The 18148-nt window shown below is 37.2% G+C and overlaps 1 protein-coding gene across 3 annotated transcripts in view; it reads right to left on the bottom strand.

The window, feature by feature from the left end:
• The window catches only part of ADGRA1 (adhesion G protein-coupled receptor A1), a 462284-nt gene that overhangs the window by 101929 nt on the left and 342207 nt on the right, over nucleotides 1-18148 (bottom strand). For all 3 annotated transcript variants that reach the window (XM_039337456.1, XM_039337457.1, XM_039337458.1), the window contains 2 exons: nucleotides 7819-8026; nucleotides 6743-6951 (listed from right to left, as the gene is read on the bottom strand). In XM_039337456.1, coding sequence (XP_039193390.1) covers nucleotides 6743-6951; nucleotides 7819-8026 — 417 coding nt within the window. The remainder of the gene's footprint in view (nucleotides 1-6742; nucleotides 6952-7818; nucleotides 8027-18148) is intronic.

Here is an 18148-nt window from a genome sequence, read left to right as displayed (position 1 = left end):
AAATGTCAGAAATGTGCTTCTGATAGACAAACAGACTGGGATTAGCTGAATCCTATATAATCTAGCTATCACAACTCATCCTGGTCAGAGCTTGTGTAAAAAGCAAAAATGGAGTTTTGGAGAGTCCTGTAAAATTTTCTGAACTATCTGAAATGAATTGTAAGTAGGCCTTTCCAGTACATCTGTCCCATGTGGAGAGGCTTAAAGTTCCTTACTTATGAAACAGGAGGACTGAGGGCCCAACGGCAACCTCCTTACTCCCTCCCAGAGGTTTGAATAGTACCTACCCTGGCATATTTCTGGAAGGCCTTAAAATGGAGGTCTTCTCTAAGCATTTTATATTTTCTGCTTTTATCGATGATTGGCATTTTTTTACAGTTTAATATGTTGTACTATTATAAGCTCGATTGTGTTCCCTGGAGCTATCTATGGTTGTGAAAGTTGGACCTTAGAAAAGCAAGACGAGAAGAAAATCGACTCGTTTGAGCTGTGGTGCTGGAGAAGGCTCCTGTATATTCCTTGGACCAAAAAGGTGACTAACAAGCAAGTACTGGAGTGCATAATACCAGACCTGTCACTAGAAGGCAAAGTCACGAAACTGCATCTCTCACTGACTTTGGCCATGTCATACAGGCTTAAGATACAGAAGGATCTGGACAGACTTGAACACTGGGCACTATCTAACAAAATGAAATTTAATGGTGAAAAAAGCAAGGTTCTACATTTAGGCAAGAAAAATCAAACGCACAAGTACAGCATAGGTGGCACCTTGCTCAATAGTAGTAACTGTGAGAGAGACCTCGGAGTCCTAGTAGACAATCACCTAAATATGAGCCAGCAGTGTGCTGCAGCTGCCAAAAAGGCCAACACATTGCTAGGCTGCATTAACAGAGGGATAGAATCAAGATCATGTGAAGTATTAATACTTTACAATGCCTTGGTAAGGCCACACTTGGAATACTGCATCCAGTTTTGGTCACAACGATGTAAAAAAGATGTTGAGACTCTAGAAAGAGTACAGAGAAGAGCAACAAAGATGATTAGGGGACTGGAGGCTAAAACATATAAGGAACGGTTGCTGGAATTGTGTATGTCCAGTTTAACGAAGAGCAGGAGGGGGGACATGTTAGCAGTATTCCAATATCTCAGGGGCTGCCACAAAGAAGAGGGAATCAAGCTATTTTCCAAAGCGCCTGAAGGCAGGACAAGAAACAACGGGTGGAAACTAATCAAGGAGAGAAGCAACCTAGAACTAAGGAGGAACTTCCTGACAGTGAGAACAATTAATCAGTGGAACAACCTGCCTCCAGAAGCAGTAAATGCTCCAACACCGGAAGTTTTTAAGAAGAGACTGGACAACCATTTGTCTGAAATGGTATAGGGTTTCCTGCCTGAGCTAGATTAATACTAGATGACCTCCAAGATCCCTTCCAACTTTACTATTATTATTATTATACAGGGGAATTTACTGGAGAAAGCAATTGTCTCTGGAAGAGTTAGCGGTAAAAAGAAACCAGGCCGTCAAATAATATGATGGCTGGACACTATCAAAGCTGATATCAGCCAGACCATAGAAAAACTCAAAGGAATAGTGCAAGATCAAAAGAGACGTGACCCACAGAATAGCCAAGAGTCAGACTTGACTGAGTGGATAAAATCATCATTATTATCAATACTATGGTTAAAATTATTTTGCTGTATTTCCACAGGAGTCAGTCCTGATTACAACAAGTTATTCAATATATGAATAAATAATAGATTATCGAGCCCCTTGGACACTATGGCTGGTGATATTAATAACACCCAACAATCAACCTTGACCCTGGGCCCTTCCTTTCAACTTCTGGTCCCAGGAAGTAACATGACAGTAAATCTGATGTAATTTTATTTGGGATGGATAATTAAGAGAGAAAAGGCTCTAGTTTACCTTATAACACAATAGATAAATACATAAAGTTCTAGGTAATTTGGACAAGCGCAAGAAAACAATAAGTACATAGAATTTCAAAAGGTATATTTAATGCTAATATTAGGATAATTACAGATACAGAACTGTAAAAGGAATTTCTCACTCTTCTTTATTAGTGAATTGGTTAGGGTGCAATAGAATATTTTGAATGGACTAAGTTCTGATTTATAAGATATCCTGCAATAAATTTCCCTCCTGTATTTTGATTATTTATGCCTAATATTTCTTCTATTATTTCTCAGCCTTCCCTTAATTTCTCATAAACTAGGAAGGACATATTTTTATAGAGAAATAAATATTTCAGCCTCCTGGACCTGTGATGGTATAACAACTTCATGTCATATACTTAGACACTCTGTTTTCATTACTTATCTTTGTCTTGGCATTAGTTTCATTCTATTTCCTACTTCTGATTGATCTACCTTTCTCTAGAGACTCGTACACATTGCAGCCTACTGCAGTAACTGATGGACCTTTGCTGTTTGGTGGACACATCAATACTGGAAATATTGTTTTAAATGTTCAGTATACATAAGCCACTATTATCAACAACTCTCCAAAACTACATATTTTCAAGGACGAAACTATCAATAATTAGTCAAACTATTACAAAAATTAAAATAATGGAGTGTCCATAGACATTTTAGAGAAACAATTTCTAAGTTTTTCTTTTAGGATAGATAGAGAACAGAATTCAAGAAAGACACAAACAAATATCTTATTGATTTGGATGGATAGATAAATGTTAACAAATATTTAGGGTGCCTCTGAGCTACAACTCATCCTAAATCTTGCTATCATTATTAAAGACCTTCAGACTATTCAAGGAACAATGGGCTATAAGAATTGCTGTATTAGTAGCAGACATACAATATGACATAAAATATGACATTATACACATAGGCCTTCTAGTTCACGTTGTGTTTACTGTTTAAATCAATGTAACAACTTCAATAACATCTTTTTGACATATATCTCATTCAAGAACACCTTCAGTCTACTGTAATCTCTTCAGCAACGATTTACATTTCTACCTCATATTCACTATATGATTAAATATCCTATATTTAAACTCCTTCCTCTTCTCTTTTACCTTTTATTTTTACCACAGCTTTCTTGACTTTTTCATTTTCCAGTTTCGTCCATGTTTGTCTAGCACTAAAACGTTTTGTCTATTTCAGATTGTGGGAAACTGAAATTTTATTATCTATTGCTTTTCAAATACAAACTGAGCATCTATCTGTCTTTCTTACATGCCCAAACAGTCCATAGGAAAGAAGGGTAAACTGCAAACATATAAAATGAAATGAAATAAAATAGAGTGGTGAATAATTTATAACTGTTATCATTTCTGAAGTTGCTGATTAGATTCTAGTCCTTTCCATTTGATTCTAAATGTAAAGGTCCCAAGAACAACCTTCTACCACAGTTAGCTTAATATCCACTATAAGATTTTGAGCAGTCCACCCATAATAACTTCATAACAATTTTCCTAAAATGTATGGGCCCAAAGACAGATGACATAGCAAAGCAGAGGCAAAGGACCTACCTCTTAGTGAAAAAACAGGAATGTCAAGATACTTTAGTTTTGTTTTTTTAATAACTGTTGATGACAGTATAATGATCTTTCAGCCATCAATGGATTTCTGAAACTTGAATTTGCCTGCAATCTCTCACAGGAAACAAGGACAATGGCTGATTTCCAGAAAGCTTGAAAACTTGAGTGTCACCCTGCCTTAAAACAGCCCTGTAATTTTTGAAACTTTATTTTTCCATAATGCATACTATTTGTTTGGAGGTTCTAGCAAGGAGGCACAGCTATCATTGACTGAAGATTGGTATACTCTGTGTAGCTGGGATGGTGGTTCTTTTCCAATGAGTGTGCCGCTTCCTCGCATGAAGATGTGAGGAAGGGAGAAATACCTAGCTAGCCAGCAAGATGAACCAAATCAACTGTGGTGATAAATGGAGTTGATCACCAGGGCTGCTTCAGATGGTCTTCATTTTCATAATGCACACTGTCTCAGTATAGCCTCCAGTAGGTCTGAGCATTTTAATAATTATAAAGCCAAAGAGATTCTCATAGATATAGGACGTTCTGAAACATACTCCGTTCAATCAATTGGTAAGTGCAGTGGGTAAGCTGTTTTGCTAACTTTTAGTCTGAACAGAACTCATGGCAAAATCAATTATTTTTCAGTGGCGTCAGCAACCCTTTAAACATTTGAACACTGCTAATTCTTAATTTTCTGAGGGAACATCATCATGTAGAAAAAGTGTCACAGACACCAATAAGCAGTCAAATAGAATGAAAAGTATAAACAGTGTAGTTTGAACCTATAGTTCTCAAATGTTACGTTACAATTGCAGTAACAGAAATTACATTGAAAACTGCCGTCATCTTGCTAATGCATCTGCTTCACTATAGCTAACCATTCCATTCATTTTTAAGGCTACTATTTCATTCAGAGCTTTGAAGTTATTTTTCATTTTAAAAGGAAAAGAAGATCAACATAAATCAAAGAACATCTCACAAAAAAGACTTGCATCATTATAATGATGGTTGTATTCCCTAGAGCCTGTTTATATATTTGAAGTTTATCTCTGTATCACTTTAGTAACCTTGCAAAACAGATGAGGTCACTTCTTCTTAAGTCGAACCATTGGTCCATCTAACTTAATAAATGTCAACAATAATAAACAGAGTCCAGGATTTGAGGAAGTAGTTTCTCCTAGCACAATTAGAAAAGGCAGGATTTGAATCTGGAATCTTCTGCATGCAATGCTTGCAGATCCACAGACCTTCCCCAGTGCTGAGAGAGAGTGACTTGCTCAAGGACACCCAATGTGTTTCACAACTGACTGGAATACAGATTGTACTATCTCAATTCTAATAAAGCTCATACAAACAGGATTTTTTAAACCCAAATCCACATTGTTGAATATCTTATAGAATTCTTCATCAACTTTAGCTTAGATCTTCTGCTTTAATATCTCCTGCTTTAATCTCCAGACTACACTAGCATATGATTCATCCACTAATAATGCTTTTTAAATGTTTTTCCTGATAATTACAGAAAATCTGTTAAAATCACAAGACAAACATAACAATGGGCTTATTTTCTAGGGGAATCATGTTACATTAGTTCAATGAGGTCAAATCTGTGTTCATAAAATGTTATGCTTTTTTTGATATTCTAATACACATTACAGTAAAGTACCCAGGAGTCTTGCAGTCTTTAACTCATTCGTGACTATGTGAAGTCCTATTAATAGGAGACACTGCACCCCTCAAAATGGTATGAACAGCAAATTAAAATACATATGATAACATAAATTTATTCCAGATGGTCTACAAAGGTAAAAAGAAGTTTCCCCACTTTTTAAATAAATACAAAGTTTTAAGGACATCATTGACAGTGCCAAACTAGTCAGCTGAAATGGGTGTGGTATCTGCAGCACCAACAGGTACTTTTGGAAAAGATTATGAGGAACCACAGCAGAATTCCCCCTTCCTCCATCAAAAGCTAACTAAATGTTCAAATATAGCCTTGTTTGTCTCGCATGCTTAGAAAGTGGAACTTTCAATCACTGGATCTTTAGGGCATTCTAATGTAATATGCAGCGTGAAAACAAATGGGTCATGTGATACTGAAGGCACTTCATTTAATAAAGCAGAAAGCAAGACTGGTATTTAGATACTTGTTGTCACTGACTTGGTCCATGACTGGCTGACATCTGTGCTCCATCTGACAGCAACAGACTGGCATTCTCTGCACACGTCCTTTCAATTCCCTGTCATCTGGGTTTTGTTTTGTTTGCCATTCTATATCCATTCTACGCACTCTGCATTATTTACTCAAGTATGAACCTTTCAGTGGTGCTCATAAGGGGCACCTTCTCTTCACAAGTATATTCTGGAATGAATGCCGGATTCAACATTAGGGAGAGATGATGACTGAACACTACTTCCTTTCAAAGAGATACCGAGACTGAGTAACCCTTCTCTAGGCTGCAGAAAACATAAGTCTCCCTCATACGTTTCATCCGCTGTTTACATTTACTTCACAGCTGATACATTCTCTAATTTAATATGCCTTTTGTGTCTGCCCTGATAACTTTTCAGTTAATAAAACTATTGAATAACTGCATAGTGAACTGCAAATATGCCTGAGGAAAAACCTCAGCAACCTTTGTGTTAGCAGTGCACATAAATATGTTTTTTTCTTTCTTTAAAAGCAGCCATTTAGTAAAAAGAATGCTATCGTCAGCACAGGGACCTGAATTTCAAGAACTGTCAGAGAGGACTACAGAATCCTTGTTTAGTGAAGCAGCAATCTTTGTTTTTTCCATTTATTAATGATTCAATATTGCAGTAAACCAGCAATTAATATGATCAACACAGCACTAGATATGTAGAAGACATCCCTTCTTAAGAAGGGGAATGAATATATACATTGTGTGTATATATATATATATGTATATATTTACATATACACATACGTAGACATACGCAGACATACACAGACAGATAATTTACTTTCATTACTGTAGTTTCTTGATAGAACTTTCATTTTTCATTAAATAATTCATAACAAGGCCTGCTAGCAGGTAATATAGTTGTGTATTATTAAGTATTGAGCATAGCTCTTTTAAGTTACCCTCATTTAATTCCCTAAACTAAAAGGAATCCAAGATTAATAACCAGATACTGGTAAGTAAAGACAGGCAAGCAGATTCACACACAGACAATATGTGAAGTTATATACTCACCATTAGCACTGCAAAGTTACCGAAGTGAGTACTATGAAGAGTGGTAATACTGTCTGCAGAGCTAATTATGTGGCACCCTTCTCCCCACCAGCCTCCATGTCCATCTAGAAGGTCAAAATCCCAAAAGACTGCAATGGGGTTTATGCCCTGGGTAAAGTGCTTCAGCGTTATAATAAGAGGACTGGTGAGGTTTCCGATATTGCACCCATCTGCCAAAGGAACAAACTGAATTAAAGCAATGAAGCGGAAAATGCTTTATTACTATATGCTCTTTATAGAAGCCGATAGCAATTTTTGTACACATATATAGACATTAGAGAGAGCAAAAATCCCTCTCCTGGTCTATCAGCAGAAAGCAATGTACAAAAGTTTGGAATAGTTAATATTGCCTATAATTGACATTTTATTAGGTTAATCTGCAAATAACAGTGCTACTTAAACACCCTGAATAAAAATAATTGTTTCAAACAACAATAGTAAACAATTATCTTTGATAGAATTAACATCAGAGACAATTTCATATTCCAAAAATTAAATTATAACCTTCCAAAATGTGAATCCAATTCAGGATATAATGAAATGTTTAACAGATCACTGTTTGAATATTACACCAAAAGGAGAATATGTAACCCATTACGTTCATCAACAAAAACGCTTGTTATACTGTACATTTATCATTTCAAGAAGTAGACTGATGACTATCAACATACATGCAACAGGACTGAGCCCATCCCTGCTACCAATCTTTTTAGGATCCGGACTTTCTATGGCTATAATCAGAACTAAAAAGCAACATTCCATTTCCTCCTTCTTCACACAATTCTTTTTTTTTTTAACTTTCTGATAAACTTCAGCAAGCCACAAAAGAGAATCCTATATTTACAATTGCCAAGCTTCTCAGCTGTATAAGTTTCTTTTTAAAATATGAAGACACCGGTAATAAAAGACATATTTCTCTTAGAGCAGAGGCAATTCTCAGATCAGCATACCTGCGTGCTACAATGCACCATTATACGAGACACTCTCATGTATAGCTAGGCTTTAGAATAATAAAAAAAGCAATGCAAAACACTTACCTATTTTAATGAAGACTACGGGTGTGCCAATGACCCTCTGATTCCCATAACCTGCAAGGTGAGACGAGTTTGCAGTGTTGGGAAAGAGTTTTCCATTCCGAAAGGCAATAAACTGTAGCTTGCAAGAGGAGTTATCAACAGATTGCCAGGCTGCAGATGAGGAGAAGACAGACTGTGGCAAATGAACTGAAGCTATTGCCACAGCATTCTGTACAATGAGAAGGAGGGGGGAGAGAGAGAGAAAGAGAGAGGGAGAGAGAGAAAGAGAGAGAGGGAGAGAATTTAAAATGCAAATCACAACAGGGCTGCTTTCATTATATTTTAAACTCCTGTACGAGAAAATGTGCTCTGCCTCAATTTTCCAACATGCTAGAAACAACCAAAGGAGCAGGAGCTGTAACCATGGGAATAGGGCTGGTACAGTGCATATTAAAACAGAAAGCGTTTTGATTGAATGTGAGGATCTTTATGGTCAAGCTCCCTGCTGCAGAGGTGAGAATGGTTCTTACCATGCCTGCTAGAGGGTCCATCAACACTGCAGATCTGATTTAAAGAGACAACCTCTCCCAGGTTTTCTTGTTCACTTAAAACAGAATCAGACAACTTACAGTAAAATTTTATCTTTTTTGAAAGGATAATTACAGGAGACTGAAATGCATTTTGTTAGTATCTAAAACTGCATCAGGGAATGGGTCTAAATTGAGGTATGCAGTGCAGTCAGTTTCATGTGGGACTATGATTTCATCCTTTAAAAAAATTACTCAGTTCCCTAATGCAGACTATACTAAAAGAAGCAAGGAATATTCAGGCTATTAGAACACAAAAAATACGTAACTGAGTTGTAACTGTCTTTTTAGGTTACTGAAACATGTATGGATTTGCATGATTAAATTAATGATCTCCCCATCAAGCAGGTGTTTTTCCCCTTACACAAATAATAACCTTGTCATTAAGGCCAGACACATATATGGCAGTAGAGTAGGGCGGGAGACACAAAACGTGCAACACTGCCTGAAATTTACAAGCTCTTGTATGAAAAAAATACAACAGCAGCATAAAGAATGAGTAGGCTTCATTTTTCTGATACTAAAATGCGGCACCTGTAGTACAACACTGTCCCACAATTTTAGGAGACAGGATATTTTTGAAAATAGCAATTCATCTCATCAAAGTTTTACAATTGCACACACATGTATAACATTAAAATAGCAGCTACAGAAGCAAGCCATTTTCGATTAAAAAAAAACCTCCATAACCTCCCTCCAATGATAGGGAGGGCATATAACAAGGGTCTTCAAATTTGGCAACTTTAAGACTTGTGGACTTCAACTCCCAGAATTCTTCATCCAGCCAGGGCTGGCTGAGGAATTCTGGGAGTTGAAGTCCATAAGTCTTAAAGTTGCCAAGTTTGAAGACCCCTGGCATATAATAATCATCATGAAAGAAGGGACAAATCAGAGCTTGAGTTATTGGAATTGTAATATCCAGATGACTTTTCCGTTAGAAGCCAAGGAAGCAGTGCAATCACCCACTTAATTTTAAGGCCCTGATCTACAGTATTAGAGAGACATTTTACCTCACGTAACAAGGATACCACCAAAGGACAGTAAGTATCTATTACTTAAGATTATTATGCAATACAAGATTGCTTTCTTCTTTATTTTTTTAACCACAAACACCAGAATACAGGTCACCATATTCATGATGATTACATGTGAACTCTTCCCACAAAAGTATGAAATTTTGTAAAAATCTCTATTTTTACCCCCAAACCCTCTACCTATGCCTAAATATTTACATGTATGCTTAAAGTTAAGTTGGAATTGTTTAACACAGACACCCAGCACACAAAGGTCACAAGCTATTTAACTTAGATGATGATCAATGAAACTGGATATGCCTATACTATATTTTCATTCAGGATGAATGCAGCAAGTAGTAGTCAAATTTTTACTATGATAAATTTTGCCATCACTACCATGAAAATATGAATCCGTGATTAGGGATCACAGGAATATGAAAACCTCACTGAATTTGATTTTGTTATAATTTTTCTGCTGTTCTATAGATATATCTACTTTTAAGTCTTACTGATTATTTGCACATACTTATCTCACCTGAAATCTGGGATGTCTTACCATTTTATAGACAAGTATAAAATGAGCAAATAACTTACTCAAAACCTATTTCAAGAGCTAAGAAACTACCTTATAAATGGACAACTGAACTAGTCAATCACAGTACTGAGAGTTCATGTCATTCAGAAATTGGAAGGACTGCAGAAAGTATTCAAAAAGAAGAATACACACAGATAGTATAAAGCACGGTGAACCTGGTTTAAAGTACTGAGGGCCAGTGAAGCAGTTTGTTAAGCAAAAATCCTTTCAGGAACCAGTGGATTCATGATGCTGACTAAAGCATACCCTAATAAAGCAGAATATTTGTAGCTCAAAGTTGACATGAGGTGTGCTTGGTGCTTTCTGAGCTTGTTTTCTTGCAGACATTTCATGACCCAAACTAGGTAACATCATCAGGACAGACTGGGGATTTTGTTGGTTATATTATATAGCAACACACGTCATCCATCTTGCTGAGCAAGTGTTCCTACCTGAGCTGGCAAGAGTTGTCTTGGACTTGGTGCTGGGAATTGCTAGTCTGATAGTTATGAACATCCATGCTGGTCTGCTTTGATTGAGATTATTCAGGACTTTATAACCACCATGACCAGCATAAGTCTTTCTTAACTAGTTATTGGTGCAATATGTGCGGCAAGCCACAATCTGAAGAGATATATATCTATATCTATATATATGGAATGGAATGGAATGGTATGGAATGTGGCTGGGTTGGTGTACTGAAAGTGGGGAATTTTAATCTGTACCTTCTCATGGTCAAACCACATCCTGTTGGGATTGAGGCTTATAGTGGTTTTTTTGCAGGGATGAAACCATCAGAATAGTCCACATATAAATTCCAATGGATTTCAAAAGATTTAATGAAGTTTTCCAATTGATATGGTTGGCATTTTCATCAATATTTGGCTGTTTTGTGAAATAAGTGACCACTTGAAACAATAACTCCTGAGCATCTTTTCCCATGTGCAAAGCCCATTCATTCAGTTGGTATACATTTTGGCTGAAGGAAATGGAGCAAGTAAGGAAAACTCATCTTGCATCTAACTGAACACTAGTTAAAGCTAATTATCAAGTCTGCTTTGTAGTGATTATGGTTAAACAGCCATTTTTCTTTTTTGTGTCATCTCAGTGTCACCCAGTGGAGCTTTTTCAGTGATTTAAGGCCTTCTGGGACCTGGCCCAGTTACATATTATACAGAACCCTCAGTAGCTCACTATTTATATGTTGATTACACATTTATATGGCAACATTGATTATATTCTTAGACTTAGAATATAGTAGTTCAGTTTGCAGAGATGTCCAGAATTATCTTATCAGACATCTTTGATTGAGTTTAATTTTAAGGGCTGATAATAGAGAGAAGATGCAGAGGCAAAATTAGCCAACCACATGATGCTTGCTCCTTGCCGCTGTCAATTATTCCATCTAGTAGAAAGGTGGTGTTCAGATGGATTATAAATAATGCATTATATATGTATAAATAATGTATATATACATCCAGCAATTATGAATTCTTTCTTACAAGGGGGTGTGATCCCCCTTCCTATAAAGAAGGCTCCAGTGAGACTACTCATCAAGATATTGTAATTGGATCCATAAGATGTATAGAATATAGGTCAGTGGGCAACATTCTTTCCTGGAATTGAGCACGCAGTGGATGACCAGATCCAGATACTCCTGGATGAAACACATTTTCTAGATTCATTTCAACTGGGGTTTAGGCCTTAGTTCTCTGTTAAATGGTCTTTCCCAGTGGAGAGATAGGAAAAATGAAATCTTGATTCTCCTGGGTCTTTCAATAGCTTCAATACCATTGATCACGTATTCTTCTTGAGAGGATGTCCCAAATAGTCGAGGAAGGAACACCTTTAGACTCATACCTGGATAGCTATCTCCAAAGGTTATTGAAGGATTTCTACTCAATCTTATAGCTTTTTGGATTCCAAAAAGTTTCATTTCCCCATATGCTGTTTAACATCTACATGAAATCATTGAGTGAGGGCCAACAAACTAAAGATTAATCCAGATGATTTGAAGGCTATACTAGTGCTAAATCATTAGCGATTGACTGATATGGATAGAGACAATCTTATAACGGTAATCTATTCTCTGGTAATATTTGGCTTAGATTATTGTAGTATTGTACATCATGCTATCCTAATGGCTTTCAGGAAGTCAATGAAAATTGGCTCATCTACAGAGATTTCAGCTAAGTATGATTTGGGATATCATGTTAAGTGCCAGGGAATTTGGGAGATTCAGGCAGTTCAAATGAGCATAAAGAATTGGAATTGGGTATGTCTAGTTTAACGAAGAGAAGGACAAAGGGGGACATGATAGTAGTGTTCCAATATCTCAGGGGCTGCCACAAAGAAGAGGGAGTCAAGCTATTTTCCAAAGCGCCTGAAGGCAGGACAAGAAGCAACGGATGGAAACTAATCAAGAAGAGAAGCAACCTAGAACTAAGGAGAAACTTCCTGACAATTGGAACAATTAACCAGTGGAACAACCTACCTCCAGAAGTGGTGAATGCTCCAACACTGGAAGTTTTTAAGAAGAGACTGGACAGCCATTTGTCTGAAATGGTGTAGGGTTCCTGCCTGAGCAGGGGGTTGGACAAGATGACCTCCAAGGTTCCTTCCAACATCATCATCATCATCATCATCATCATTATTGATCATCGCACAGTCAGCCAGATGTTCAGACTGGATTTGGCATTTTCTCTACCTATCAAGTCCTTATCCAGGACCTGGGATAGGCAGATGTGGATGTTTGATGGTATTACAGATATCGTCGCAGAATGGAAGCAGTTCCTAATAAGGCCGCCTTTTGCAATTGACTAATAGCGAATTTGTCAATGCCAATGGTGTTCAAGTGGTGCTCCAGTTGTTTTCGGATTGAACCCAAGGCGCCTATGATTATTGGTACTACCCTTGCTTGCTTTTGCCACAGTCTTCCTATTTCTATTTGTAGGTCTTTGTATTTTGTTATTTTCTCCAGTTCTTTCTCTTCTATTCTGCTGTCTCCAGGCACTGCCACGTCCACTATCCAGACTTTTTTGTCTTTCTTATCGACAATTGTTAAGTCTGGGGTGTTATGTTGCAGGTGCTTGTCTGTTTGAATTCTGAAGTCTCAGAGCAGTTTAATTTTATCATTTTCTATGACTTTCTCTATTTTATGATCCCACCAGTTTTGCTTACAGGCAAATGATATTTTTTGCAGATCTTCCAATGCACCATTGTTGCTACTTTGTCATGCCGCTGCTTGTAGTCAGTCTGTGCAATCTTCTTGCAACAGCTTACCAGGTGGTCCACTGTTTCTTCAGCTTCTTTGCATAGGCGGCACTTACTGTCTGTTACTGTCTTCTCAATTTTGACTTTATATGCATTTGTCCTTAAGGCTTGGTCTTGTGCAGCCAGAATTAGTCCCTCTATCTCTTTCTTCAATTTTCCTGCTTTTAGCTATTGCCAGGTCTTGTTATTATCTGCTTTCCCAGCTATTTTTTTATGTATTGGCCATGTAGTGCTTTGTCTTCCCATGCCTCTATCTGTTCTTCATTTGGTCTTTCTTGTAGGCCAGTTTGGTCTCTCCAGTAGTCAGTAAGCCTTCCTGATATACTAATTTCAGGAACTTTATTATTATTATTATTATTTATTGCAAGCTTAACTCTCTACAAGAGTCTGGCCAGGTGACCATTAAGGGAATGCGCGGGAATTAAGAAAGGAATCTAAGGAGGGCTGGATTTAGATCTCTTGTGGGTGCACTGGGACTTGTGACTTATGACACATTTCACCCCTCCCTCAGGTTCAGCTTGGTTATCTCCTATTGCTTATTGGATGCTTGTGTTATGATGATGCTCTATTTTGTTCGGTTTTATAGGTTTTAAGCTCAGTTTTTGTATTTTGTTGGGATATCTTAGTATATATAAATATGGCAAGTAAGTAAATAAGTAAGTAAACGGTGGGATTGTCCTTGAAGATGAATTAGAAACTTCAGTAAATATAAAATATAAGAACTGCACAATATGAACCTGCCACATCAATTTTTTATGAATTTTGCTAGATTCCACTTCATTTCTTGTCCCAATTTCAGGCACTTGTTTTAGTCTATAAAACTCTTCAGGGCTTGGAACCGCACACCTGAAGAAATTCTTCTTCCCATATGTTACTATCTATATCCTAAGATAAAATGTTACTATCTATATCCTAAGATCATCTTCTGACAACTTGGTTTGAATGTCCACTGTGACTGAAATGTGGCAAGAGACTACCCAGCAACTTCTGGATATTTTTCTCAGTGAGCCATGCCTGGTAGCAGCTACCATCTTTTGATCTTTAGCAAAGAAATTATTTTCTCGCTGCTTTTTAGAATAATATTTTTTTTAATTTTTAACTTATGATCTCTGCTTTTCTTTGGTATTATTTTGTTACTTTATTTGATCCTATATATTATATATAATGTTTTAATTGTTGTACATTAAGGTTTTAATAGACAATTTTGATAATGAGGATAGTAAGCTGAAATAGATGGGCATGGATATCCCACTAACCTAAAACAAACATTAGGACTTAGTGAGATACATGAACACAACAAACAATTTCTAGGATTTTTCAGCAGGGAAAAAGGTACTTTGTGACTTGAGTTTTTTCCCAAGTGTTAACATGGTTTTTCTAAGTATTATAACAGTCAACTGGAGAATCTTAGCATCTTTTAGTATAGGGACCAAAATATATTTCTTCCATGGGAAAGCAATGTGTTTTATATATTTAAAAAAATGTTACTGAAAAACAAAATGTTTATACACTTGAAGAAAAATATGCAGGATTGTTAAAGGGGAAAAAAGGTAAATATATTTTAGAAGTCAGTACCCAGTAAAATAGTAAAAATAACTTGCATTAGCATATAATTTGAATACTGTAAAGTTGTCCATCGATAGCAACACTTGGTGTCAACTCCTCTCATACTTTGCAAGGAAATCTGATGCAACTATTCAAACAGATGCAAAACGTGAACATCTACTCCCACCTGCTCACATGAGTATGCTATGTTACAGATATCTTCAATAATTCTGGGATTATATGATAAGAAAAAGGCAAAAGTTATAATAATGTAACCACCATTGTTCAATACTGCGAAGTGGCATCCTACTTCTCAGCATTTTCCACCCATATTACTTTAGGTACTTAAAAGGGTCTTAGGATTCTAGTCAATTCACTGTAAAGCATGAAATACATTTAACATAACTCATTAAAATTTGTTAATTAAAACACAATGAAACACCTCAACAAACAAAAACAATGCCATCCTAATTGCTTTCATTATATTGGCCCCTTTATCTTGAAGCTGACTGAAAAAGTGCAGTCTTCACTGCTTTATCAAATGAAATTAAGGAAGGCCTAACCTTCTTGATAGCAAACTATCCTATTATTACCAAAACCCTAAGCTGTTGAAATCAGCATGACTAAATCTCTTTTAAAAAGTCAGTAGATTTAAATATTTCACTGTATTTCCTTTTTGAAAATGGGATTAGGATCCTGTCAGTTGTAGCTGGATTGCATTTGCATTCAAATCAGTGCTCAGGTAGCTCCATCACAGGATAATCTTAGACATGTCAATTAAAAATAAATCCTAATGTGTTTGAGGGTCATTCTCCAAGCTTGTGGGTTGGTTTCTGAACGTTTTGTTACCAGGCTAGATAACATCTTCAGCTGAGTTTAGGGCATGTCAGTGTCAGTGTTCTTCTGTTGATAAGGGCTTCAGGTGTGGATACGTCAAGTGAGGGCCTGTGATGGGTCTTATGATGGGTCAGGTGTGAGTTATCAGTGAGTTTTGTTATGGGTCTTGTGATGGGAAGGTTATATCAGGTCAGGTGGACTGCTGATGGGAGGGGCTTGCATGGGTTGGTTGAGGATTGGTGCTGTCTCTGGTTGACTATCTGGTTGATTTGGTTGACCGACCCTCAACCAACCCACGCAGCCCCCCTACCAGCAGTTCACCTCCCAATGACCCTGACCTGATATAACCTCCCCATCACAAGATTCACTGATGATTCACACCTAACCCATCACAAGATCCATCACAAATCCTCACTTGATACACCCACATTGAAGCCCTTATAACCAGAAGAACATTGACACTGACATCCCCTGAACTCTGCTGAAGATGTTACAAACCTGGTAACGAAACCTTCAGAAACCAACCCACAAGCTCGGAGAACTCACCTTCATCTTACACCTGAGCTATAGGTATTTGCCACTATTGCAAACCTAATGAGTTTATTGAAGCATAGACCATGTAGATGTATGTAGGATTGCAATCCAGATACACAAATTCTATTAACTGAATGTGTCATAAGATGCTGTGCCAAATCTGCTACGAATCGTATTGTGAAGTATGCAGATGACATAGCAGTGGTGGGTCTTATCCGGGATGACAATGAATATGCTTATAGGGAAGAGGTAAAGGCTCTGGTGGATTGGTGCAATAAAAGTAACCTGGTTCTAAATGTTGATAAAATAAAGGAGATTGTTGTAGATTTCAGAAAGGGCCGGCATAGTCATACTCCACTCAGTATCAAGGATGCAGCTATAGAGATGGTCAACAGTATTAAGAATCTGGGGGTGTACATAACTAACAATCTGAATTGGTCTTTCCACACGTCATCCTTAGTGAAGCGTGCAAACCAGCATCTGCATTTCCTGCGTCGGATGAGGAGAGCACATCTTTCTCCTTCTGTCCTGGCCACTTTTTACAGATGTATGATTGAAAGCATTTTACCAAACTGCATCACTGTCTGGCTTGGTGGCAGCAGTGCCTCAGATAGAAAGTCCATACAGAAAATACTAAGGAAAGCCGAGAAGATCATAGGAAGCTCATTCCCTGGTATTCAAGATGCTGCTTATAAGCACTATGTGCTTAGAGCTCAAAGCATTTTTAGAGACCCCACACATCCACTTTAAGGTCCACTTTACGGTTTCTGTTGCTCCCCTCTGGTAGGAGGTTTCGAAATATTTCTAGCAGGACTACCCGATTCTGTAATAGCTTTGTTCCCTATGACATCCATTTGGTAAACTCACAAGAGTCGTTTTTCTCACCATGCACATGTATACATAACCCGAACTAGACTGTTGTTTCTCTGTGTCGTATAATATATGTGGGTATATGCATAATTTTGTATTTATTCATTTTTGTCATATTTATGCAGTGTATATTGGAGGTGGTGACCCTTGGAAGAGCTGTATGCAATGAAATTTCATTTTAACGTATGCTGATTAGTGTACATTCAAAGTGACAATAAAGTTATTATTCTAATCTTATGAATAGGAATGATACCCATTGTGATTAATCAAAAAGAGGGTGGAAGAAATAAGGATAAATGGAATCAAAGATAAGAGGCAATAATGACCTTTCTCTAATCAAAAAAGTCAACCAGGTCACCTCAGCAAATTCTGTCAATTTCACTAACAATTCCTCCATGGTGGGTAGTACCAAACTTTTCCATCTTTGTGCATACAATAGTCTTGCTGCAGAAATCACATACTAAAATAATGACTATTTTCCCCTCTTAAGATCCATCAGTCCTAAAAGGAAAAGTTCTGGTTTCAACTGAATATTGATCTTTAAAATCCTCTTAAGCAATATGTGTATTTGAATCCATTTTTAAACTTTTGTACATGTCAGCCAAATGTGATAGAATGTCCCCTTATGTTGTTCACATTTCCAACATAATATTTGGAATGCTTTTATAGTTTCTAAATAATTTGTCTGCTATTGTGTACCAACAATACATCATTTTTTAGCAATTCTCTTCAAGAGCATAACATAATTTTTGAGGAAGATGGGTGGTTCAGATAAGTAAGTAAGTATGTAAGTAAGTATGTAAGTAAGTAAAGAAGGAAGGAAGGAAGGGAGGGAGGGAGGGAGGGAGGGAGGGAGGGATTTTTCAAGGGCAGCTTCATGTAGCGTACACTGCAGTAAGCCAATGTGGAGGTGACAAGGGTATGGATGACTGTAAGCAAGTGTTCTATCCCAGCCTATGGCTGTCCTTGTTAAAGGCACAAGGACAACAACCCCTTTTGAGAAAATAGGCGGGAGACTCAAAAGAAAACAAACCCTTTTTAATATGGGTAACCAACCTGCCAAATAGTCCAGAAACAAAAGCAGCAAACACAATCCAAATGGAGGAAATTGTCCA

Source organism: Crotalus tigris, unplaced genomic scaffold, assembly GCF_016545835.1.
Source record: "Crotalus tigris isolate CLP2741 ecotype Arizona unplaced genomic scaffold, ASM1654583v1 scf7180000017678.2327064, whole genome shotgun sequence".
Lineage (NCBI taxonomy): Eukaryota > Metazoa > Chordata > Lepidosauria > Squamata > Viperidae > Crotalus > Crotalus tigris.
This window is presented reverse-complemented; position numbering and strand designations above follow the sequence as displayed.